The 24331-nt window shown below is 43.5% G+C and overlaps 1 protein-coding gene and 1 non-coding gene across 4 annotated transcripts; both read left to right on the top strand.

Annotated features, from left to right (window-relative positions):
• The first annotated feature begins 127 nt into the window (after positions 1-127).
• Positions 128-23927, top strand: ZNF346 (zinc finger protein 346). 3 transcript variants are annotated; one of them, XM_006076332.3, is made up of 7 exons: positions 128-376; positions 7747-7850; positions 8412-8504; positions 10268-10412; positions 14367-14597; positions 19984-20077; positions 22430-23927. In XM_006076332.3, exons 1-7 carry the CDS (start codon positions 202-204, stop codon positions 22515-22517), a joined length of 930 nt encoding a protein of 309 aa, XP_006076394.1. In that variant the 5' UTR covers positions 128-201; the 3' UTR covers positions 22518-23927. The 3 variants fall into 3 exon arrangements, with proteins under 3 accessions (XP_006076394.1, XP_006076395.1, XP_044803712.1); XM_006076333.3 differs by having other exon boundaries at positions 129-376; positions 14415-14597; XM_044947777.1 differs by having other exon boundaries at positions 144-254.
• Positions 3457-3563, top strand: LOC112587215. Its single transcript, XR_003111731.1, has one exon. It is a non-coding gene; the product is annotated as a U6 spliceosomal RNA (small nuclear RNA).
• Positions 23928-24331: the final 404 nt, after the last annotated feature.

Below are 24331 nucleotides of genomic sequence, written 5' to 3'. Positions count from 1 at the left end.
TGCCGCGGAACAACCGACTTTCGAATCCACCGCACGAGCTCCGCAGCGATAAGAAAGAAGCGCTCGTGCCAAAGTCGCAAAGGAGCCTGCGGTGCCCAAACCTCGCGAGATTTCTTGGCCGGGCAAAGTCATCTTCCCAGCCACATCTCGCGAGATCAAGATTCATGAGCGGCTATCGGCCGGTTAGAGCTTGCGGGGAAGATGGAGTATCCTGCATTGGACACGGTGGAGAACGCGGACAGCGGCGGGGCCAGGTCGTACAACAATTCGGAGGAGCGGGAGGGCCGGGAACCGGATGGGCTGCGCTTCGACCGCGAGAGGGCGCGCCGCCTCTGGGAAGCAGTGTCCGGGTCGCAACCAGTGGGGAGGGAGGAAGGTGAGTCCGGGGGCTTTAGAGGCTGGAAGCCCCTCGCCCGCCTGCTAGTTTCGCGGGGAGTGGCGGAAGCGCGGGGCGGGGACATGGACCGGCCCCCAGGTCTACGGTCACACCCCCTGGCGCTCGGCCCGCCCCCTTGCGCGAGGCGCCAGGGGACTCCCTGACTCGTACACCACGCTATGGCCCGGGCGCCGTGGGCCAGCTCCCCTGAAAAATCCAGGCTGCGGCACCCCAAGAATCGCGCGCAGATGGTCAATGGCCTTCTCACGCTCTGGCCGTGGGCTTCTTTCCCCCGCCTTCGTCACCTACCAGAGCTCACCTCTTCCTGAATTCAAGGACTGGAATCTCTAGGCTTGTCGTCTAGGCCATCTCGGAGACCCCCAGAACCTTCCCTGCCAGCCTCGTAGCCCCTTCACCGTCCCAGTTTCCAGGTTCACCCATCCCTAGTGTCTTTTGCCTCCTTTTTTCATGCCCTGCACTTCCGAGGGCTGTAGAAGGCCGCCTCCTTACCTCAGTGTTCCTTCTGGACTTGGTGACTGAGTCCTGGCTTACCTGTTTTGTTTTTTGGTGTCTCTTCTCTTGTCTCCACCAGCTGGGTCCTTTTTCTAATATGGGGGCCAGGAGCCTGAGAAGCTGGTCAGGGCATTCTTTGGCTCCAGCTTCTTGTTTGTATCCCACGCTTGACCCAAAGTTGAGAATGGAATACATAAGGCCACCTAGGAGGGCATTTCTGAGCTTCCCAGCTTGCTCTGCACTTGACCTGGCCCTGGATAAGATGGAGATAGAAAGAGGAGAATAGAAAGAGCTGCTGTGACCCCGTTTTGTGACCCACTTCACAGTTCTTAGCAGAGCTAGCTGCTTAACTCTAACCCAGAAGTACACAAACTGGGCTTTTGTGCTAATCCTGTCAGGTAATCTGCAGAGAAATCAGATTTCTCTAAAGATTTGTTTGCTTGCTGAGCAGACTAATCTTGGAAGTTAATATATTGCTTGTGAACTGATTGCCATGGGATAAAATGAAATTTTTGACCACATCCAAGGAAGATACGTTTAAATTTGGGGTGGTACACACGACAGACCTATACCCTATATATACTTTACCAGTTAAACTAGTCTTGTGTGACTCTTAAATTAATATGAGGCTCCTATCTCCCTCATTCTTATACTTTCAAACTTGTTTGGCACACAGTTACATTTTCCTTTCATTAATTTGACAAATACTCTCTTCCCAGGATTGGCTGGAAATCAAAGCTGCAGAGATGAAAATACTGTCCTTGCTCTGGAGGGGCTTGTGGTCTAGTCCCGGAAGCAGATGCCAAGACAGTTGCAGTATAATGTAGTGGGTGCAGTAAGAAAGTCTAAAAGTTGGGGGTACACAAAGAGGAAGTGACCTTTGTCCTCAGGGGACAGAGCAGGCATGCTCTGGACCTTGAAGCCGAGAACACAGCAGCTGTGCTCTGGAAAGTGAACTGTTTATGTGTGTATGAGGGCACACAATCACTTAAAAGACCAATTCATTTCTCTAATCTCGCTTTGTCCAATGATTTGTTTGAGGTCTAGATAGATACTTATAACACCAAGTCCTACTCACCTTGGGTTTTTTGTTTTCTCTTAGTTATAATTTTTGTTTTCTCATTGAGTTGTAATTTACACACCATAAAATTCACCCATTATAACTGTACAATTCAATGATTTAGTAAAAGTATAGAGTTGTATAACCCTAGGCCAACTTAGAATATTTCCATCACTCCAGTTAGTTCCTTTGTGCTTTTTTTTTTCTTTTTTGGCTGTGCCAAGTCTTAGTTGCAGTATGTGGGATCTAGTTCTTTGACCAGGGATCAAACTCAGGGCACCTGCGTTGGGAGTGTGGCGTCTCAGCCACTGAACCACCGGGGAAGTCCCTCTTTTGTGCTGTTTTACATTAAATCCCCACTCTCACCTCCTGCCCTTGGCAACCACTAATCTGTTTTCTGTCTCTATAAATTTGCCCTCTCCGAACTTTTCACATAAATGGAACATACAATACATAGTCTTTTGCATTTTGTTTCTCTCACTCAGCATGTTTTTGAGGTTTAGCCAAATTGTAGTGAGTATTAATACTTTATTCCATTTTATTGTTAAATAAAATTCCATTGTATGATTCTTGCTTTTTTATCCTCTAATGATCTATGCCTTTCAAGTGGGCTGTTTAAACTATTGACATTTAATTTAGTTGTTGATATGGCTAGATTTGCTGTCCCTCCTTCATGACCTTGTGAAAATCAGCCCTTTGTTTCACATTCTAGATCTCTCAGCCTCTGCCCCATACATCTTCTGATTATCTACAATACAGGTACAAAATAAATCCTACCAATTAGGTGCTTTCTCATAAGATTTGGAAGGTAGAAATGTGGTGAAAATCACATTCCTGAGACTATTGGTACTATCAAGAAAAACTGTAAAACTATAAGGTCTTCCCACATCAGTGTTCCACCATCCATTCTCCAGCTTCATAGGTTAAGAGGCCTGTTCAGTGACATGGAGCTTCTTACTTCAGCAAGGCTGCAGTGGAGGCCTCAGAGACTATCTCACATGTTGGAACAGTAATGCATGCATTGTTCCTGGAGACATTTCCAGAAGGCTCAGCCTAGTACCTCAGTCTTTCCAATATTTTCTAAGCACCTAATTGCTTGTATCAAACCTGTCCCCTGTGGTAATTGGTAGATGGATTAGAGTTGTGTCTGACCAACAGAGATGCACATTCAGGCCACCTTCTCAGAATTCTGATAACTCATGTAAGTCTTTTTCCCCTCTGTGGACCTTAGCTTCCTTCAGCCTCATGAACTTCTTGCAGATTTTTGTAAGTCAGGAATTCAGAAAAGGGTTGACTGGACAGTTCTGACTCAAGGTCCCTTTTGCAATTGCAATCAGATGGTGGCTAGAGCTGAAACAATAGTGGATGGAACTTCTGGAGGCTGACTAGGTATCTCTTTTTTTCATGTAGTCTTGGTCTCTCCATGTGATTTCATGATGGAATAGTTAGGGCTTCCTCCAAGCTTGGAAGAAAACTGCTTATGTAGTGGCTTAAGACTTGAAGAACAGTGCTCGCTTCAGCAGCACATGTACTAAAATTAGAACAATACAGAGAAGATTAGCATGGCCCCTGCGTAAGAATGACACACAAATTCGTGAAGCAGTCCATATTTAAAAAAAAAAGACTTGAAGAGCAAATATTCCCACTTTGGTTTATTTTTATAATAAGTCTTCCACATGTCTATATGTTGCTTAGTGGTCAGGCAGTGATTCAGTAACACCTGGAGTCAGTAAGGCCTTAGTCCTCTGCAGTTGGATCTGTGGGTATGTAGGAAAGGGCATTCAAAGTTCAGGCCATTTTGAAGTCAGCCCTAACTTTTACTTTCTGTCAGGCTCTTTTGCATCACTTATGTTCATGTGAACAACCAGAGTTGGCCAGGAGTATTTAGCCACCTTAGGCCCTCTTAGGTCCCCATTGCCACACAGTCTCAGCCACAGACATGACTAACCTCAAGTTATAGTAGAGCCTTTGGCCTTTCCTGCTCACCTGCCTCTGAGACCATCACTTGCACCGACATTATCAAAAGATCAGGGCATTGTGCACCACTCCAACTCAAGTAATTTCCTCTTTCATGGGGAAGCTGTTGCTTCTCACATCCTGCCTCTTCCTGGTAGAACCTCTGCTCTGACTGAGTGCGGGAGGTGATGAGAGCAGTCCCAGATCCCTGCTCATCTCAACCAGAGTTCAGCAGTTGTGCAAGCATAACTGCTTCCCAGATTGTTAAGTACCTTTGATCAGTTTCCAGAGTACTGAAGGGATTGTTTCTGTCAACTTTGTCCAGTTTTATAGTTGCTCTGGGTGAAGACGATCTCCTCACTCTACTATAGCTGCAAGCTCCACCTTATACTCATTTTATGTTCAATTTCACTTTCTCTGCCTGACTTCTAAATTTGGAGGGTCCAGGACTCAAAATCCCAGGGGCTTCCCTGGGATTGGTAAAGAATCCAGTCCACTTAGAGGTAAAGAATCCGCCTGCCAGTGCCGAAGACACTAATTCAATCCCTGATTCAGGAAGATTCCACATGCTGCAGAGCAACTGTGCCTGTGTGGCACAAGTAACGAGTTTGTGCTCTAGAGCCCGAGAACCACAACTACTGAGCCCACAAGATGCAGCTACTGAGGGCTGTGCACCCTAGAGTCCGTGCTCTGCAACAAGAGAAGCCACTGCAGTGAGAAGCCCGCACCCTCCGCACCTGGAGAAAAAACCCGCACAACAGAGACCCAGCACAGTCAAAATAAATAAATATTAAAATCCCAAGAACTCTTTCCTTTTCCATCTACATTAGGCATCCTCTTCTAGTCCACCGCTTTAAACATGATAAATACACTGATGATTCTCAATTTGTATCTCCAGCTCTGACCTTTCCCTTGAACTCCAGGCTTGCATCTCTAGGTGACTACTTGATATCTCTACCCATGTGTATGATAGACCACTCATGTTTAATATAGCTGAAGGAAAAGTCTTAATTTCCCCTCCAACACTGTCTTCTTCCACTTCTTGTCTACTTGTTGCTCAAATTCAAAACCTAGGAGTTATCCCTGACTCCTGTCCTACTTCACCCCCTCCATCCAGTCAGAGAAATTGGATGTCAGATCTACTTCCAGAACATAATTCCAAATCCATCCGCTTTTCCTCATCTCCACTGACAATCTACCTGGTCCAGATTTCTGTCATCTGCTGCCTAGAAGACTGCAGCAGCCTCCTCCCTGCTCACCCTGCTTCCGTTCCTATTCCCATACAGTCTGCTGACACGATGAACAGACTAATCTCAAAACGTAAGCCATATCTTGTCACCTCTCATTGCACTAAGAATAAAATCCATAGTTCAGACCATGGTTTATGAGGCCTGTACTGATTCAGCATTATCTGATACTTGAGGTAGGCCTCAAGCTGTCTCTCCCAACTTTATTTCCTACCACTATTCACTCATTCACCATACTGTATCCACAGTGTCCTTCTCTTCATTTCTTGCATATGCCAGACATTCCTGCCTCAGAGACTTGATTAATGTATTTTATTGAAGTATGATTGATTTACAATATTGTATAAATTTCTGCTGTACAGCAAAGTGGTATTTTTTTCGTATTATTTTCCATTATGGTTTATCATATGATATTAAATATAGTTCCCTGTGCTATACAGTAGGACCTTTTTGTTTAATTCATTCGACATATAGTGGTTTGCATCTCCTAATCCCCAACTCCCAATACATCCCTCTCCCACTCCCTCCCCTTGGTAATGACAAGTCTGTTCTCTGTCCATGAGTCTGTCTCTGTTTCATAGATAGGTTCATTTGTGTCATATTTTGAGATTGTGCATGTAAGTGATATATGGTATTTGTCTTTCCCTGTCTGACTTTACTTAGTATGATAATCTCTAGGTGCATCCATATTGCTGCATATGACATTATTTCATCCTTTTTATGGCTGAGTAATACTCTATTGTATATAGATATCACATCTTCTTTATCCATTCATCTATTGATGGACATTTAGATTGTTTCCATGTCTTGGCTATTGTGAATAGTGCTACTATGAACATAGAGGTACATGTATCTTTTTGAATTATAGTTTTGTCTGGATATATACCCAGGAGTGGGATTGCTGGATCATATGGCAACTTTATTTTTTCGGTTTTTTAAGGAACCTCCATGGTGTTTTCCATAGTGACTGTACCAATTTACATTCCCACCAGAGTCCCCTTTTCTCCACACCCTCTTCAGCATGTGTTATTTGTAGACTTTTTAATGATTACCATTCTGGGTCACGCATTTTATTAGATATTGGGGATACAAAGTCATAAATGACATAGTCCTTACCCTGTTTAGTCTCTGGGAATCAGATTCTGAATATTCTTGAGAGGGAACCCCATCTCCTTTAATAAAATAATCCAACATCTCCAGGCAAGGAGAGGATGCCTGGACCCTGGGTAACGTTTTCCCCTTGTGGGCTTTGCATTCTGAGGAGCCTCTCACCCTCCCTTTAAAAAGCTCTCAGGGGCTTCCCTGGTGGTTTAGTGGTAAAGAATCCACCTGCCAATGCAGGAGACACGGGTTCAATCCCCGATCCAGGAAGACCCCACATGCCACACAGCAACCGAGCCCATCTGCCACAACTATTGAGCCTGTGCTCTAGAGTCTGGGAGCCACAACTGCTGAAGCCCATGCACCCTAGAGCCTGTGCTCTGCAACAAGAGAAGCCACTGCAATAAGAAGCCTTTACACTGCAACAAGTAGCCCCTGCTTGCTGTGACTAGAGAAAGCCCATGCACAGCAGCAAAGACCCAGCACAGCCAAAGATAAATAAATAAAAATTAAAAAGCTCTGGCCCAGATCTAGTCACGCATCCACTTCCTTTTTTTTCTCTGAGAATGGCTGAGGCAGCCAAAGTCTTTCAGAATAATTTACCAAACACTGTAGGAGACAAATGGGGAAATAAACAAGGGACTCCAAGGAGCAGAAATATAGCCAGACAACACCCCTTCTTCCCAAAAGGGCTGTTATAAATAAGCTTTCGTTCTTGCGGGAGAAGAACCTTAAAAGTTCCCCACCCAAAAGTTCCCTCCAGGAAATCTTGTCCACTTTTTGATCCAGAGTAGAAGATAAAAAACATGGATTTGCCATCTCATCATGGTTTTCTAGACTTATCCCTGCCTTAGGTTATCAATGTCATGGTGATAGAAATGTCTGGAGTGAGATTTTACTCCCTCCTCAAAAAGTAAGGCCTTGTTTTCCAGGTGCAACAATTAAGTACAGGTTAATACTGTGGTTTCCTACACTGTAGAACTTACATGACATATTGAGCAATTTTAGATATTTCAAAATCAGATCAAGAACAGTAAGAGAATTATTTCCTTTTCAAGTCTTTCAGTCCTTCCAGTTCTACCTGAGAAGACGTCTCAGTTGGTTGCTACCATGTCTTAACACCTCTCCTCACAGTTTCCACTCTCTTAATGTTCCTTTTAGGAAGCTCTGCAAGCTTCTCACTCCAGTATCTAGATAGAATTGTTTCTTTTTTAATGTATTCATTTTTATTGGTTTTTACTTAAGCTTGTAATTTGAAGACTCCTTTTTAAAAGAATTTAGTAAAGAAAGTTAGCCTACATAAAATTATAAAGTAAGTTATAGGTTTGGTGGCACAGGAATATAGCCTGAGTCATGAAAACCCTTAGGGGAGGGGTGGCAGATTTAATAGCATGGCATTCCATTATTCAGTGCCTGCATTTGAGGCAGCTTTCAAAGACAGTGCTATTGAGGCAGGTTTTTAACTCACAGAGCTTTTATTTTTCTCTCTGTAGTGGAACACATGATCCAGAAGAACCAGTGTCTCTTCACCAACACCCAGTGTAAGGTTTGCTGCGCCTTGCTCATTTCTGAGTCCCAGAAGCTGGCACACTATCAGGTATGCCCTTGTACCTTAGTACTTTCTAGACCCAGTGCCAAGCCCCCTCTTCTCTCTGGCTTGCACAGTGAATTCCTTCTTAGCCACCCAGATGTTGCCTCCATGCATGTTGGCTTAATTTTTGACTGAGTCTTAATTTGACTGATTTACTTAATTTTTTTGAGTCTCATTTCTCCATCCAAATCAAGATCCTTGTACTTAAATGTTCCCTTACAGCTTGGTGTAGTAGAAAGTCTATGCTTTGGCTTTAAATAAACCTGTAGTTGAATCACAACTCTGCTACTCATCTTGGTCAAGAAACCTCATTATCTTCAGCCTCAGTTTCCTCATCTATAAGATTGAGATGATGATAATTTTCTCATAAATTTTTATGATTAGATTGGACAGCATCTAAGTACCTTATACAAAGTAGAAATTCAATAAACTAGATTTTCCTCCTACCCTCTCCTCCTCAAAAGTTTCTGTGAGGATGAACCACTGAAAATCTAGTAGATATTTTTGAGTGCCTTAGGTATGAAATGGCATTTGGCTATCTTTGATCTTTTTCCTGGGTTCTTACAGAGCAAAAAACATGCCAACAAAGTGAAGAGATACCTAGCAATCCATGGAATGGAGACACTAAAGGGGGAAATGAAGAGGCTAGACTCAGATCAGGTAATCCAGCTGCCATGTTGAGACCACTCGCTTCCTGATGAAGCCAGCAGGCAGGTTGGTGTGGTGGAAAGAGCGTGGGCTTTGAGTCAGACTGACTGGGCTTCAAATCCTGGCCCTGTTGTGTGACTTGGGCAAGTCTTGATCCTTTCTGAGGCTTGATTTCTTCCTCTGTAATAATGAGGGTGCTAATATCAACTACCTTTCAGGATTTTTCCAAACAAAAATGAAGGAAGGTTTATTAAAGCACCCAACACAGAGCCTGGCACATAGTAGGGGCTCATTAAATGGATCCATTGTTATATATTACATTGAATGGTTTGTTAGAGTAGGACCACTGTCCATGCCCTACTCAGGAAGAGAAAGAGGAAGGAAACCAGAATGCTTACGTTCTTGAGATCCAATGGAAAGAACTGAGTTTAGCACTTGGGAATAAACAAGTGGGAGGAACACTTTTCCAAATTCTTGCTCTGATCAAGATGCAAACATATTTGCTTTTGCCTTAGCAATACTGTGAGAATTATGCTGAAACAACCCCAGTCCCTCAGGTGTACCATTATTTTTGTTCCATAGCAGGCTGTGCAAATATCATGGGATGATAAGTCAGCAGACTAGGGCCAAATACTAGCTCTAGAACTTACTGGTTGGGTGACCTTGGACAAGTCACTTAACCTCTCTGTAGAGATAATAGTTGCTACCTTGTAAGGGTATCGTGAAGTCAAATTACAATTCCTAGTGGATGTTCGGTGAATTAGAGTTTACACTACAAACTGTGCCTCCCTATCACAGGGGCCACAGGTTTGGAAGGGCCTTGCTCATCCTTTCTCCACATTCACTGGACTAACCCCCTAGTTGCCCTCCTTATGATGTGGAATTCTGAAAGACAATATCAACTCTGTGGCCCTGGGCAAGTCACTTTACCTCTTTATATCTCCAATCCCTCAACTCTCGGGGTGGTCCAGTAGTTCAAATGAGATCATCACAGACTCCTCCACATCCAACAAAGAATTATTCAGCCCCAAGTGTTAATAGTACCAAGGTTGAAAAATCCTATCTTAGAATGAATATTTTATTCAGAGAGCAGACCTGAAAGAGATCCTGGAAGCCCTTAATATAGGCTTGAAATACATTGTTTTCTAGCCTAGTCATAATCATCAAATAAAATCCAATGGGCTTGTTCAATAAACCCTGAACATCTGCTGTGTGCCAGTCTCCACCAGGGTGCTAAGGATAGGAAACATACATGAGTCTAACAGTCTTTGCCCAAACGTTGAACTTTAGTCCACAGGAAAGTCTCCTAAGCTACAATACTGTCAGTTTAGGGTGACACGTGGTATGATAGAGGTCTATTTAATGTATTCCAGGAGTATAGAGGAAGAATAAAGCTAATTCTTCCTGGAATAATCACACAAAGCAGGTTGATAATTCTTCACTGAGTAATTTTCTTGAGTAAAAGTCTCTCAGAAGAGATGATATTTAATCGGGCCTTGAAGGCTAAGCAGACATATGCCAGGCAGGAAAGAAAGGAGGACCATTCTAGGCAGTAGGAACAGCCCAAGTAAAACGTGGAAGTAGCAGAGAACAAAACGGGGAATGGTGAGTAGAGCATGGGATGAAGTAGCTCAGAAAGAATCCAGAAAGGTAGGTTGGGGTCAGTATGTGAAGAGGGCCTTGAAGGCCCATTCTCCTATGGGTAGTGGGGAACCAGTGAAGATTTTCTGGCCGGGCAGTGGCGTGATCAGACCTGTGTTCTTTCTCCTAACCAGAAGAGCAGCAGAAGCAAAGACAAGAACCAGTGCTGCCCCATCTGTAACATGACCTTTTCCTCCCCTGTCGTGGCCCAGTCGCACTACCTGGGGAAGACCCACGCAAAGAACTTAAAGCTGAAGCAGCAATCCACTAAGGTGGAAGGTACTGGTTTTCCTGAGTGGTGCTATATCGGGACCCCTCCCGTCCTCAAGGCACCAATGCCAGGTGCTCCCAGAAATGCTCACTGGGGCCACAGACTTGAAGAGGTTGAACTGCTTTTGAGAGCCCTTAAAAATATCAGAGTAGACACAGCTTCATTGAAATGCAGCCTCAGAGTCCTACTCACCTAACCTTCCTTTCTTTGGTTATATCAGTCTTTCTCTGTAGAAGCTTCTTAGCCCTGAGCTTTTGTACTGACAAATAATTATAACTCAGGAGTGCCCAAGTCCTCCAGGCTATGCACACCAGGAGAGCATTCTGTCTCCTGCCTCTCTCACTTAGATTTTTCCCTCCTAGCATCCACCTGCCCTTATTACCATGTATTCCAAGGTAAAAGTTAGATTCTTGTCTTTTTTGTGTGCTCAGGTTATGCCCTGTTCACTTTAATCCTCTAAGCTGCCTGTTCTCCTTAAGACAAGGACCTGCCTTTCAAAGCTGAAGACTTCAGCACTGCCAGTACTGCCCAACAAACAGTGTTTGCAGCTGCCATGAATCCATTCCTAGGGCAGTGACTTCTAAAATAACCCCCTTTATCTTGTCACCACTGGGGCTCAGCCTTTATTTTCATCTCATTAACTACTGACTTTTTAGGATTTTACATCTCTGCTAACTGCAGTTAGTCAAGACTGTAGGTTCTTTAATCTTTATTTCATTTTTTTCTCAGTAATTTTTCTTCTCTATTTTGGACCAAGAGGTAGACTATACTATCTGTAATACTTGTCCTTTTTTGAATTGCTATATTATGAAAACAAGACAATTATGTTTTAGAAGACTTTGAAGAATAGGGTAAAAAAAAAAAAATCACTCATAATTATACTGTCTTACCACACCCAAATCTAGTATTCTAGCAATAATACAACAGATGAAGTCATGGATGCCCAAGTTTAAATCCTGGCACTGCTATTTACCATCTGTATGACTCAACTTCATGCCTGAATTTTCTCACCTATAAAATGTTGATAATATCGTCTACTTCATACGTTAGGAGGATGAAATAATGTATATAAGGGCCCTGAGACATAATAGATGTTCAGTAAATGACATTTTAGGATTTTTTTGTTTTGTTTTGTCTTTGGGCCGTGCTGCATGGCTTGCAGGGATTCAATCCCAAGTAGGGATTGAATCTGGGCCCCAGCAGTGAGAGCGCCACGTCCTAACCACTGGACTGCCAGAGAGTACCCAGCAGATTCTATTGTCGGTATTAGCAGCACAACCACGATAGTGAGTGGAATCCCCACATAAAATGCAGTGGTTGGTCAGGCATTCACCACCCAGAGCATGTCATTGGCCTTGCTTCCGATTTGTTCGTCATTAAGTTGTACTAGTTGCTTTTTATGTGAAGTCACTGTTGGTACCATTTATGGTACCAAAACATTAGGCCAAAGGAAACTAGCTTAAGAACAGAACTTTGTAAGATCACTTATCTTTAGATTTATATGAACTTGTCTTTCCATAAATGGGAAAATTCCCTGGAATATTCCTGGTCCAAAGATTCCATATTGAAAAGTTTATTTTTCGTATTTACTTTTGGCCCTTGCCACATAACAGATATATTTTTATATAATTATAGTTCATGTACCATTTGTATCTTGCGTTAACTTTTAATTTTTTAGTTAGAGCACATTTCCATGCTATTACATGAGTTTATAACTATATTTCTGAAAGTAAACATTTCTCTAATGTAAAAGTAATACAAGCGTATTGTAGAAAGTATGGAAAATATAGATAAATGGAAAGAAAAATACCCATAATTTTACTATTCAAAGACAACCACTGTTAACATTTTGGAGTACTATTTCTCCTATAATCTTTTGTTATGTGTATGTGTGTGTATCTGTGTCTATATTTGTTTTATGTGTGTCTAGATTATGTATATAAATGTAAAATACTTTAACCTTATTGTTTTTATAAAAACAATGCATACTCCTCATTGTTACTTCTAGTTCAAACAATGCAAAAGGTACAAAGAGAAGAGTAACTACCACTCAAATCCAACCACCAAGAGAGAAACACTGTTAATATGTTGGCAGCATTTCAGAATACCAGTACACACATATAGATTGCACATATGTCTTTTAGTAATGATATGATCATATTGTGTGTATAATTTTCTTTTATACTCTTTTCACTAATAGAACATTTGTATTTCTCCATGTTATTAAAAAGTTTTTCGTAAACATTTTTAATGACAATATCCCATTGCACCATATTCATTTAGCCATCCTCTAATGATGAATATTTACGTTTTCTCCCTCTCCTTTGTTGGTATTTATAAATAACACTACAGTGAACAGTCCTGTAGAATTCTCTTTCTATATTTCAAGTTGTTTCCTGAAAGAAGACTCCCATAGCTCTCATTTTTATTGGATGTCCATTAAATGGTTCCTCCAACTTTAATGAACCATTCACCTCTGATGTTTCTCTTTAGTATCTTTTAAAGATTGACCTTTATGTTTTAATGACTATGATTATCTCTTCTGATATCAAAAATCTACATTCACTGTAGAAAAGGTGGAAAATACTGAAAAGTATCCTTTTACTCAATGCTTTTGGTCTTTCTCTACATATTACCAGTTGTTTTACAGAACTAAGGACAAAATAAATAGTATGCTATATAACCTGCTTTTTTTTTTCACTCAACACCACAAACTGAATATTTTCTCATATTATTGAATATTCTGCAACATGTACATTACTTTTCCAGTGACTTGTTGAAATAATGACTAAGGAAAATTAATAGCCAGGAGAATTAAGAGTCTCTGTACTGGAAAACCATGTAGGAAAAGCCAGCAACTTTCTTCTGGCTTGTTGAAAATCCTCAAAACTTCCCCCATTGAAGTGGAAGGGATGAAAGAGCATCTGTGTGTGAGTGCTGCTGAACCCCACCCCTCCTCCACTGTTGGTGGGGGTTCTAGGCCACATTCTTAAAGCAGTGGTTACTGGATTGATACCATTCCAGCCACGTGGGCTCATTAGTGAGCCATGGCATCCACCTTTTAAAGCAGCAGTGCAGCCTATAGTCAGGACATTTGTTGGCCCACAGGAGGTTTACACATATGCCCATACCAGGCTCTGATTAACTGAATTCCTAGACCTGAGCCAGGGATGCTTTCTGTAGGTAAATGCATGGGCTGTAGCCTTCTTGTCTCCCTGCCACACTCTGGCAGCCTGGCATAGCAAAGAGGGCATGGTCTTTAGGGTCACACAGACCTGGATTCACTCATTAACTGAGTGATCTTTGGTAAGTCATTTCACCCATCTGAGCCTTGGTTCTTCTCTATATCATGGCAAGATGATACCTACTGAAGAGCATAATTCAGAAGACCAGAAGAGAAAATGTATATACAAAGCTGGTAACTAAATGTCAGTGTCATTCTCCTCTCCCGACTCAGCCTAGAAGGCAGTGCAGCTCAAAAGGCCCCCTTAGTGTGGCGCCTTTTCTAAATGACCCTCTAGAACCTCAGGCTGTGCATCTGTGCATTGGCTTGCAGATCTATAACTGGGGTACTTTAAGGATGGGAATTAAACACCCACATTTCTTGTCCTATGTGCTGTGAGATTCTGGGGAGTTCTGATGAAAAGACTGCAAGCATGTACATCTCTCATCTATTGTAATTTGGCAGATGGGTAGCAGAAGTGCAAAACCTCCTCAGAATATGAGAAAATAGGGATTCACGTGCCTAAAGTAGTTTAAGCTGCCAAACAAAGGAGCCGGTCTTTGGGTTCCCCCATATCTTCTCAATTAGAGAAGATTTTCACCTTGTGATTCACACAGGCAGTGCCCCATATGCAAGTGTGATTAACTAGTGACCCAGCCTTTCTTTGCATTCAGCATACATGAAAGCCAGGCACCTTCTGGGTTTTTTCATTGTTTCTGTTTGAATTTTCTCACCACAGCTCTGTCGAAACGCCTTACAAACCCTTTCCTTATGGCCTCCACCTTAGCCTTGCACCAGAATAGAGAGATGATAGACCCAGACAAGTTCTGCAGCCTCTGCCACGCGACTTTCAATGACCCTGTCATGGCTCAGCAACATTATGTGGGCAAGAAACACAGGAAACAGGAGACCAAACTCAAACTTATGGCACACTACGGACGGCTTGCCGACCCTGCTGTCACTGACTCAGGTAAGGGGCCTAGCTCACACCCAGAGCTGGATCAGGGCTTGACTGCTAGAGCTCCCTGGACCATCAAGGGTATGCCTTTCCTCTTTAGGTCTTCTGAAGCAAGCACTGCAAATTCAAATGCTTGCAAACGCTAGATGGGGAATTTTGATAAGTGAAAAAGCCAGAAAGGGATATAGTCAGCTGAAGAGTACGTGCCTCTCCTAGGCAGTGCTAAACATTTGTTACCGTATCTTTCAGTGTTTTGAAAGACTCTGGAAGCCAGATTTACAGCTGACCCTCTTTTGCTCTAGTCCCTGCCCCTGCTTTACTTGGTCCTGCCTGGCCATTCCCTCACTGTCTCTTTTTTATTGGCAGGATTCAGGCACTGCAGTGTTTCAGGCCGCTTATCTTAACTTGTATCCATTCTTTTCTTTTATCTCAAGCCAAAGCCTTCTCCTTATATTCACCCTCCTCCATTTGTCTAAGGTTAAATTACCATATTTAATCCTAGAACTGTATCCTAGATACTTTTTTCTTGCTTAAATCATCTGATTTCTTCACAGATCAACTAAATTCTTTCATGAAAACCTAGGTGGGGGGAAAGGGTATCACATCCCACTTTGATATTAATGTATACAGCATAATTTGATCCCCACAGCATTCCTATAAAATAATTTGTGATTTTCCCAATTTACAAGTAAAGAAGATGAAACTCAGAGTGACATGCTGAGGTCATGCAGCTGATATGACCTGATGTTAATAAATGACAGCATCAGTCGGGGTCTCTGGCTCTGTCTGATTCCAAAACTTACACTCCTTCCCCCTGCCTCCAGCTTTGAGTGTACTTGGCTGGAGACACTCCAAGTACAGGGTGTCAGCAGAAATATCGAACTGACTGTGACCCCCTTCTTACTTACAGAGGTGGGGTGTTGACCTAGGATGTGCAAGCAGGGACTTCCACTGACAGGACTTCTGCCTTCCCAAACGATTTAGGTTGTTAGCAGCTTGGCTTTTTTTCCCTGCTGGCTTCAGTCCACCCTTGTTCATTCATTATTTCAGACAGTCATCCTGCACTTACCAATAGCTGCCATAGTCCAGGCCTTAGGCTAGATGCTCTCACATGTAATTACCTGGTTTAATACTCACAGCAACTCTGTTGTGCACATTTGATTTTTCCCATTTTACAAATGAGGACATTAGCATCAGAAAGATGAAATGGTTTGTTCAGGATCCCATGCTAGACTGTGGCAGCCAACACTGAAATCCAGGTAAGGTTCTGTGTTAGGTCCACAGAATAGTTTCCATGGGCTTCTGGCATGAATCATGACAAGTATGAGTCAAATGAGAGATGGATGACCCAGAGTGTCCAGATGTCTCCCACAAGGGGGAGATGTAGCCTCTACCAAGCAGATTAAACAAGACTTGGAGTTTGCTTTGTACTCCAGGCCCACATTTCTCTCATTTATTCAAGAATGCCAAACTAAGCCCTGCATATCATTCAGGTAGCCAAATGCTTTCAGTCACTAGAGCTCTCAACATCCCTTCTGGGTTACTGGAATCCTCTTTTTCTGTACCCCCTATCACCTTTGCTCCCTTCCTTAGGGCCTTGCCTCCTGCACAGATCAGGTCTGCTTTCTCTGCCCTGTTCTGATCCCCTAGTTTCTTCAACCTCTGTACATGGGACAGGCTTTCAGGTCTATTCATTTCATACAAAGTCAAAAATGTTTGTTGAGCTCTTTCCTAATATACGAGAGGCATTGTGTATATAACATATATTAATTACATGTCCATGTTCTTATGGAGCTTAGAGTCTAGCAGAGCAGACAGGCATTGAGCAATTAACTACAAGTGTGGCAAGTTTTAGAAAGAGAAACAAATGGTATGCTATGAAGATAACTTAAGATGGAGGAGCAAGGATCAGAGGCTCCCAGAAGCAAAAGGGATAGTGTGGGGCAACATGATGCTGGGGCGATGAGCAGGTGTCCCATCATGGCACTGTAGGTCATGTTTAAGATTTGAGCCTTTATCCTAAGAGCATTGGGAAGCCATTCACATCTTCAGCATTATTAGAGCATTCTAGTTACAAAGTGGAGAATGGTTTAGAATGAGGAGGAAGGGTAGTGGAGAGAGACCAACAGTGAGGCTGTTGCAGTAATTCGTAGTGGGCAATATGGGAGCTTGGACTAAGGTGGCATTGGTAGAGATAGACAGGAGTAAATGGATTCAGGAGGTAGATAGGAAGTAGAATTGGCCATCCAGTGTGGGAGCTGAAGGAAAGTGAGCAGTCAAGGTTTAGCCTTAAGCCACAGGTGAATAACCAGGTTTTGGCAGCCTGAGTTTAAGACACCCATGAGATATCCAAGTAGGAATGTTCAAGAGGCAGTTGGATACATAGGTGTAGACCTAAAAGAAAGGTCTTGGTTAGAGATACCACCATTTTGGTGGTTAGAAACTGCTATATATTGATAGTTTCATATGTTTGAAGCTAATAAGTGGTACTTGAAATCAGGGAAATGAATGAGATCCCTTAGAGAATTTGGAGAGAGAGGAGTGAAGGGCCTAAGATTGAGCTCTCTGAAAATTCTGATGTGCTATAAACATGGATGAACCTTGAGGATATTATACACAGTGAAATAAATCAGTCACAAAAAGAAAATTTCTATATGATTTCACTTGTGCGAAATATCTAGAGTAGTCAAACTCATAGAAACAGAAAGTAGAATGTGGTTGCCAGGGATTAGGAGAAGGGAGAAATGGGGAGTTTAATGGGTATAGATTGGTGGTTTCACAAAAATGACAAAAGTTCTGCACAATAATGTGAAGATACTTAACATGATGAAAACACAAATTTCTCTGACCCAGAACTGTCCTTTAACATTAACTGAATTGGACACTTAAAATAGATTAGATGGTAAACTTTCTGTCATTTGTATTTTACCACAATTTAAAATAGTAAAAAAGGAAAGAAAGAAAACTAAGATTGAAACCTCTGAAACTGGCAATAGTAAATGGCAAAGGTCAAACAAGAGACAGCAAAAGAAACTGAGAAGGAACCACCAGCGAAGAAAAATCAAGAGTGTGGCATGCTGAGAGCAAGGGCAGGAGACCGAAGGAGAAAGGAATCACCTGTGCTGTAAGGCGCTGTTGAGAAGCCAAATACAAAAAGGTTGCATAAGCATCCATTTGTCCATTAAGTTTAGATACACGGAAGCCTCCATTGGCCTCAGAAAGAGCATGCGTGCGTGTAGGGGGATAGGTTACAGAATAATTGAGAGACAAGGAAATGGAGAAGCAGTTGTAAACAGGGCTTTCAAGGTCTTGGCAGTAAAGGGAGGAGATACAGGTGCTTTTCCAAATAAATCAGATGTTTTAAAATGAGCTTTAGTGACTTATTTTTCATAAGATCACAGGGGGAAACCAGAATATCAAACATGTCAAATGAAAACCAGGTAAAAATGGATGAGTGTGGGTACTGAACAAAGCTGTTTTTCAGAAGCACCAATGAATTTTTCACTTACCCCAAGTGACGATTTGAATCTAGCTTACAGATCAGTATACTCTGCACTGAGATGTACTTTGCATAGAAGAGTCCAGAGACCTGTGGTGCAGAGAAAAGGATGGGGGCTTCACAGACCAGAGGGCAAATCCAGCTGTGACCCCAGGTCACTTAACCTCCCTGAGCTTGCTTCCTGCTCTGATAAATGAAGAAAACCACCTACCTATCTTCCAGTATTGTTATAAGAATCCAAGGGCATAAGTATCTAAAATTTTGTCATGGTGCTTGGTGTTTAATAGATGATGAGTGAGCTGTTGTAGTAATCTGGGCATCAGTGACTCTTAACCATTGGTGGTTGTTACCCCCACACCAGCCGCAGGTTCTACCCTGGACCTTGCAGGGATGGTGGTTCTGCTAGTCTGTTATGAGTCTTTTGCCTGTTTGTGTTGAACCATGAATTCTGGCCTTCAGTATCTAAAAAAGACCTGAATTCTGATTGCAATAATTTTCCCCTTAAATACTTTAAAAGGATATGTCTTCCAGGAAATACCTGAAGATACAAGAGAAACAAAGGTAGCTGGGAACATTGGCTAGCTTATTGAATTAGAGGAGATTGTTGGTGTTCCCAGCTGCCATGGTAGGCTGGTTAAAAGATACTCTCCACTTTTTTGCCAGCATCACTCATGGAACCTATAAGAGTGAAATACAAATAAGCCAAAACCTCATATTTACTGGACACTTACTATGTGTCAGTTACTTTTATTTGAATGATTACAATAACCTTATAAGGTTAATACTAATATTAACTGCATTTTATAGGTATGGAACCTAAGTCTCAGGGAAGCCCCAGTTTTACACATCTCAGAGAGATTAAGTACCTAGCCTGTGGTCCTACAGGTAAGAAATGATGGAGCTGGGGTTTGAACCTAGGTGATCTCACTCCAGAGCTGTGAGGTTTTAGGATGGCAGATGACTCAAAAGGTGTGTCAGAGGGCTTTTGAAGTCATGTGTATAGTGGCCTGCCTTGCTCAGCTGGCACCAGGCATGCTAGGTAAGTAGAACCTCATAGTCAGCCACTCCTGTTTGCCATTCACTAACTGTGTTCGTGGACATGTGACCATGCCTTATTTTCTTCCTCTGTAAGAGAAGAATGGTTTTCATGGGATCCTTATGAGCATCAATCAAAATAATATAAAGTGCATGACTATATCAGGCACTTAGTAAATAGTAACTGCTTTTTATTGTAAATATGGGTATGGTATAATTGGTTTATAGTTGAGAAAAGCTGAGGATCAGAAAGGCAAAGGGATTTAGCCAAGGTCATGTGAATGCAGAGCCAGGAGTCCAGCCCCATTTCTTGGCTCCTGACCCATGCTCTCTCTGCTAGACCATGTGAAGAAAGGCCACTTTGTCATTGGACCAGCCCTGTTAGTGAGAAAGGGTATCTGTGAGCCCCACAGTAGAGAGATTAATTTTCCTTATAGGCCTTATTGTTAATTACTGTTATTGCAAGCCCAAGGAGAGGGCTGCCTTCCCAGAGATCTCTCATCTAAGGGCACAGTCCAGGTGGAAAAGACAGTTACACCAAATGTCACTTCTTTGTTCTATCAATTATTTATTTCCTCAGCAGACAGCTACTCTGGACCAGGCTCCATGCTGGGACTAAGGGTACAGGGTTGGGGGGGGGGGGGGCGACAAGGAGGTTCCCAGCTCCAGGTAACACACAGGCATACATGTGCCCCTGATCATTGAGTCATTGAGGCCTCTGGGATTCTTACCAGGACCAATGACCTAACCTCACTCCACTCGTCCATCTTCAGAAGGGCATTTGCACATGCTGTGAAAAGCACAGAGTCCCCAGGTCCCTTCTTATTGGATTACTAAGCATCTTGACTTTTACGTGTGTTTCAGCCGGGAAGGGCTACCCCTGCAAGACATGCAAGATAGTGCTGAACTCCATAGAACAGTACCAAGCTCATGTCAGCGGCTTCAAACACAAGAACCAGTAAGTAATCACACTTTGAAATTCATGGGTCTGCAGCAGGAGCTCAGGGCTTCGGAATCAGAACAAAGCCAGGTATTCCTTGGCTAAAAAGGAATCCTGGCAGTTTTTTCTTTTTAGTTAGCAGAAGCTTGGTCAGTCAACAGAAGTATCCCCTATGTGAGTTCTCCTGTCAGCTTCTCCCCAGCCTTTAGACCTGTTGAGCTGAAGGTTTTAGTAGAAAAACAGAAATGATTCCCTTAGTGGTCTCCTAAATTTTTTGGCAACATGTTATTAGTCTAACTGGGGACACTCCCCAACCCCAACCCACCACTGGCTTGAAGACCCTAGTCTTCACTGCCATTGGTTCTGTGGCAAGAGCGCCCTCTACAGGTTATTATCAAATATGACCAGGTTCTTTCATTGATCAAATACTGAACACCTCTGAGTGGTAGCCCAGACAGACCCAGTCTGACAGACTCAGTCCCTGCTCTGATAACCTAACATTCTGATGGGAAGAGACAAAAACAATGACCATGCAAACCACCAATAATTACAAATGGTGGTAAGTGCTTTAAAGGGAAGAGACTTAACAGAGTTGTCTGTTTGTAATAATCTTGAAAATGACTCACATTCTTTGGTTGAGCTCCTGGTCTGTTGCAGGCCATATGCCAAGCAGATTCTCTCAGGTAATCCTCACAGTAGTCCTTGGAGGAAAGGGTTATTATTCTGACTTACAGACATAGGTGACCGGCAGAGCTACAATTCACACTGAGGCTTGGCAGGCTCACAGCATGCTCCTCCAGGGCAATGCTGACCAGGGGGTTGTGGTGCCATGTGATACGAACAGGCCACGTCTGGCTGGGAGGGCTCAGGTGGTTCAGTCCCTGCTTCTCAGGAGGGTAGTGTGGACGGTGTGCCACAACATAACCTTCGGAGATAGGAATTATCCCTGTTTTACGGATGAGGAAACAGTTTCAGGCAAATCTGCTGAGATGACTGCTTTGACTTTGATGATTGGTTCTGCATTGCTTACAGAGCAAGTGAATTAAGGTGGTAAAAGTGCAGAGTGTTAGGCTCAAAACATTCTTGGTCCTCTCTGCTCTGCCTGAAGTCTCTTCTCCCACACTGTGGCTTTATTGATAGATGCATCTTTAACTGGGAGAACTCGTGAGGCTCCCCTCAGATATGATTTGAGACAAGCCCTCGCAACTTGGCTTGTGTCTCACTTTCAGCATTGCAGCTTGGCTGGTGGCAATTTTGGCAAACAGCTCGGAACCAGTCAGAACCCTACCGTGGGGCTACCCAGACCTGAAAGTGCTAGTGTTGTTTATTATTTTCTTCTTACACTTTCCAGCTGTGTGACCTTAGGTGAGTCAATAAACCTCTTTGAGCCTCCGATTTGTTCTCTGTAAGATTATGGTACAAAAAAGCAAAACAAAGACTATAGTATAATTTGTTGAACACGTAATTCAATCTCATTTAATTTGCAACAGCATCTCTGAACTAGGACTCCCCCCACCCTTTACAACCCAAGGAAACCTAATATCAGATAGATTAAGTAACTTGCCGTAGATCTCATGGTTACTTGGAGTTAGACCCAGTATTCAAACCTCTGACTCCAAAGCCCATTCATTTTGCTCAGCTGTTTCCAAATGGAGCTCTTCTTCCTCACCTTTTGGGATGAAGTAAGTGTTACAGATAATATATGTGAAGTCCTAGTCCTGATAAGAGGAGCTATTAGAGATAAGCTTTCATTCACTCACCAACGATTTATTGTTCACCTATTATGTGTCAAACCCTGTTTTGAGCACCAGGGCTATGGTAGGAACCAAGACCAATGCTTTTCTCTGATCCATTTGATCCCCCTCTGATGGTAGAAAGAGATCCTAAACAAATCCAAAACAAATCAGACAGTATCAGGTGATACTAGTGAGGTCATGACTGGAGAGCCACTTGATTCCATGTGCTGGGGAGAATGGTCTTTCTATCCCATCCAGGTCATGTAGAGCCCCACAGGCAGAACAAGTGGTTCAGTATAGAGGAAATGCATGGGCTTCAGTCCTGAATCTACCACACTTTAAAACAGCTTACTGTGGGCAGGTCACTTGTACTTTCTGAACTTTAGTTTCCTTGTATATAAAATGGGGGTGCTGGTCCCCCCGCCTTGCAAAATTAGCAGAGAATGAAACAGTATACTGAAAGCAGAACACCCGGCCTTGTGCTTGGCATGCAGTGGTCCTCAGTAAAGGAAAGCTGCCCTGCTCATTACTCCACACCCTGAAAGAGCTGTACTATCATTAGAATAAGCTACCTGGGATACCATCACAACCACCACAAACTAATCCTATGCCTTTGTTCCCTCTCAAATTACAGGTCACCAAAAACCGTGGCATCACCTCTGGGCCAGATTCCCATGCAAAGGCAACCCATTCAGAAAGACTCAACCACCTTGGAAAACTAGGGGTGTTTCTGTCCAGCAACCCAAGTTGAACCAGCCATGAGCCAGCTTTCTGTTACTATGGTCAGCCCTTGGCTCCCTCTTCTTCCTTTCTTACACCTGGAGAATACACAGGCCTGAGGCAGGAGTAGACCATATACAGCCTCGGATTGGCCCAGGCAAATCTACTTCTTCTCCTCCCCTTTGGAATCGGCCCTGTAGGTCAGGGTAAGGGAAGCAGAGATGTTGACAGGACTTGGTATTTCCCAGGGTGGTAATTTGGAGGATGGCCTTTCCCCTTCGTCAGCCCTTCCCGGCCGTATGTCATGAGACCCCAGGCCTGTCTTTCCACTAGAGGTCACTTATGGACCACTCCCTGCAGCTAAAGAACAGAGGTCTCCCTAAGCTCTAGGCATCTCCAGTGAAACCCGGAATTTTCACTCCAAGCCTTGGCCTAGGTAGGAAAGGGCAGATGGAAGTGGCTGCCACATGGAGGCTTGGAGTTCATGTGACACTCCCGCCCCCCAAAGAGTGTGAGCTTTCCTGAGCCTGGTATCTGATGCTGGCCAGTTGTCCAGATTTCTGCCCACTGTGAAGTCTCCTCCTGGAGCAGCGACACAGTCCTGGCAGAGCACTGCTATCCCGCTTTCCCCTTCTCCACAGTTCCCGAATGGTGCTAAGGACCTGCAGCAACTGGGGACAAGCTGGAGCCGAAGGAGGCCTCAGTGCCCAGTGGGATCACAGAAAATGCCGACAGAGGCCTTTCCTCTCCTCCATCAGAGGTGCTCTGGCACAGGGTCATGTGGGAAAGTCCCCACGTAAAAATTTCCTGGGTGGCTCTCTCCCTTTAAAGGGAAACTGCCCTCACACCAGCCAGCTCCGAGATTGACTGCTGTCCTTTGGCCCTACTGGTCCTCTTGTTCCCCTTGCGCAGCAGACCATCCACCCAGGCTGCTGTGGTGCTAGTCCGCCCCCATCATCCACTAGGAGATTCTGAGACCAAGGAGCAAGATGGACCCTCAAAGGAATAGAAAAGAGAGCTGGTGTAAGCTTTTGCAGTGAGGAAACAGCTATGTCCCCAGCCCCAAATGTAGATTTCTACAACACTGCTGTGCTTTATGGCCTGGGACTTCACTGGGAGTGGACTTTACCTCATAGCTTTCAAACAGGAATTCCATGGAGGGTCACCCTCTGAGGTCCCTCCTCACTGGGTCAGAGAAGTCCACATCTGCTCTCGTGGGCTCCTCCCTCCACTCCCTGTCCCTTCGCCTGTAAATGCCTTTGTGTATTGTGTGTGTGTGTGTGTGTGTGTGTGTGTGTGTGTGTGTGCGTGCGCGCGCACACACTTATGCTCTATCTTTTGGTCACTGAAGCATCTAAATAAAGAATTTCTCCCATGAGCCAGACTGCAACTCAACAGATCTGGGATTTGAATCATCTAGTATGTGTATCTTTACCCTTTGCCCTCACCCTGCTCAGACTTCCAGCACCCTAAGCAGTAATTTTAGGAGTGGGGACAGAAACAGATATCCAAATTGCTTGGCAGCTCTGTAGAAGTCCTACAGAGTCCAGGTGCCCTAAATTCAATACAAGTTTATCTGCTCATCTACCTCCCGCTATCCTGGAGGGCCTCACAGAGGTCTTTAGAAGCTTTAAGCTGGGAATCTACTTTGTTTGAGATGATCGTGTGGCTGCTGTGTGAGAAGGAATTCAGGGGAGCAGGAAAGGAGATGTACAGGGAGGCCAAAAGGGAAGCAGTGTCCAATTTTTTCTCCAGGCTAACTCCTTCAGGGCAGAGAACTAGCGTCATTCATCTCCATTCCTCTGGTGGACAGAGT

The sequence above is a fragment of the Bubalus bubalis genome, chromosome 9 (assembly GCF_019923935.1).
Source record: "Bubalus bubalis isolate 160015118507 breed Murrah chromosome 9, NDDB_SH_1, whole genome shotgun sequence".
In the NCBI taxonomy this organism is placed as follows: domain Eukaryota; kingdom Metazoa; phylum Chordata; class Mammalia; order Artiodactyla; family Bovidae; genus Bubalus; species Bubalus bubalis.
The sequence above is the reverse complement of the archived record's forward strand: the minus strand, read 5'-3'. Positions and strand labels throughout refer to the sequence as shown.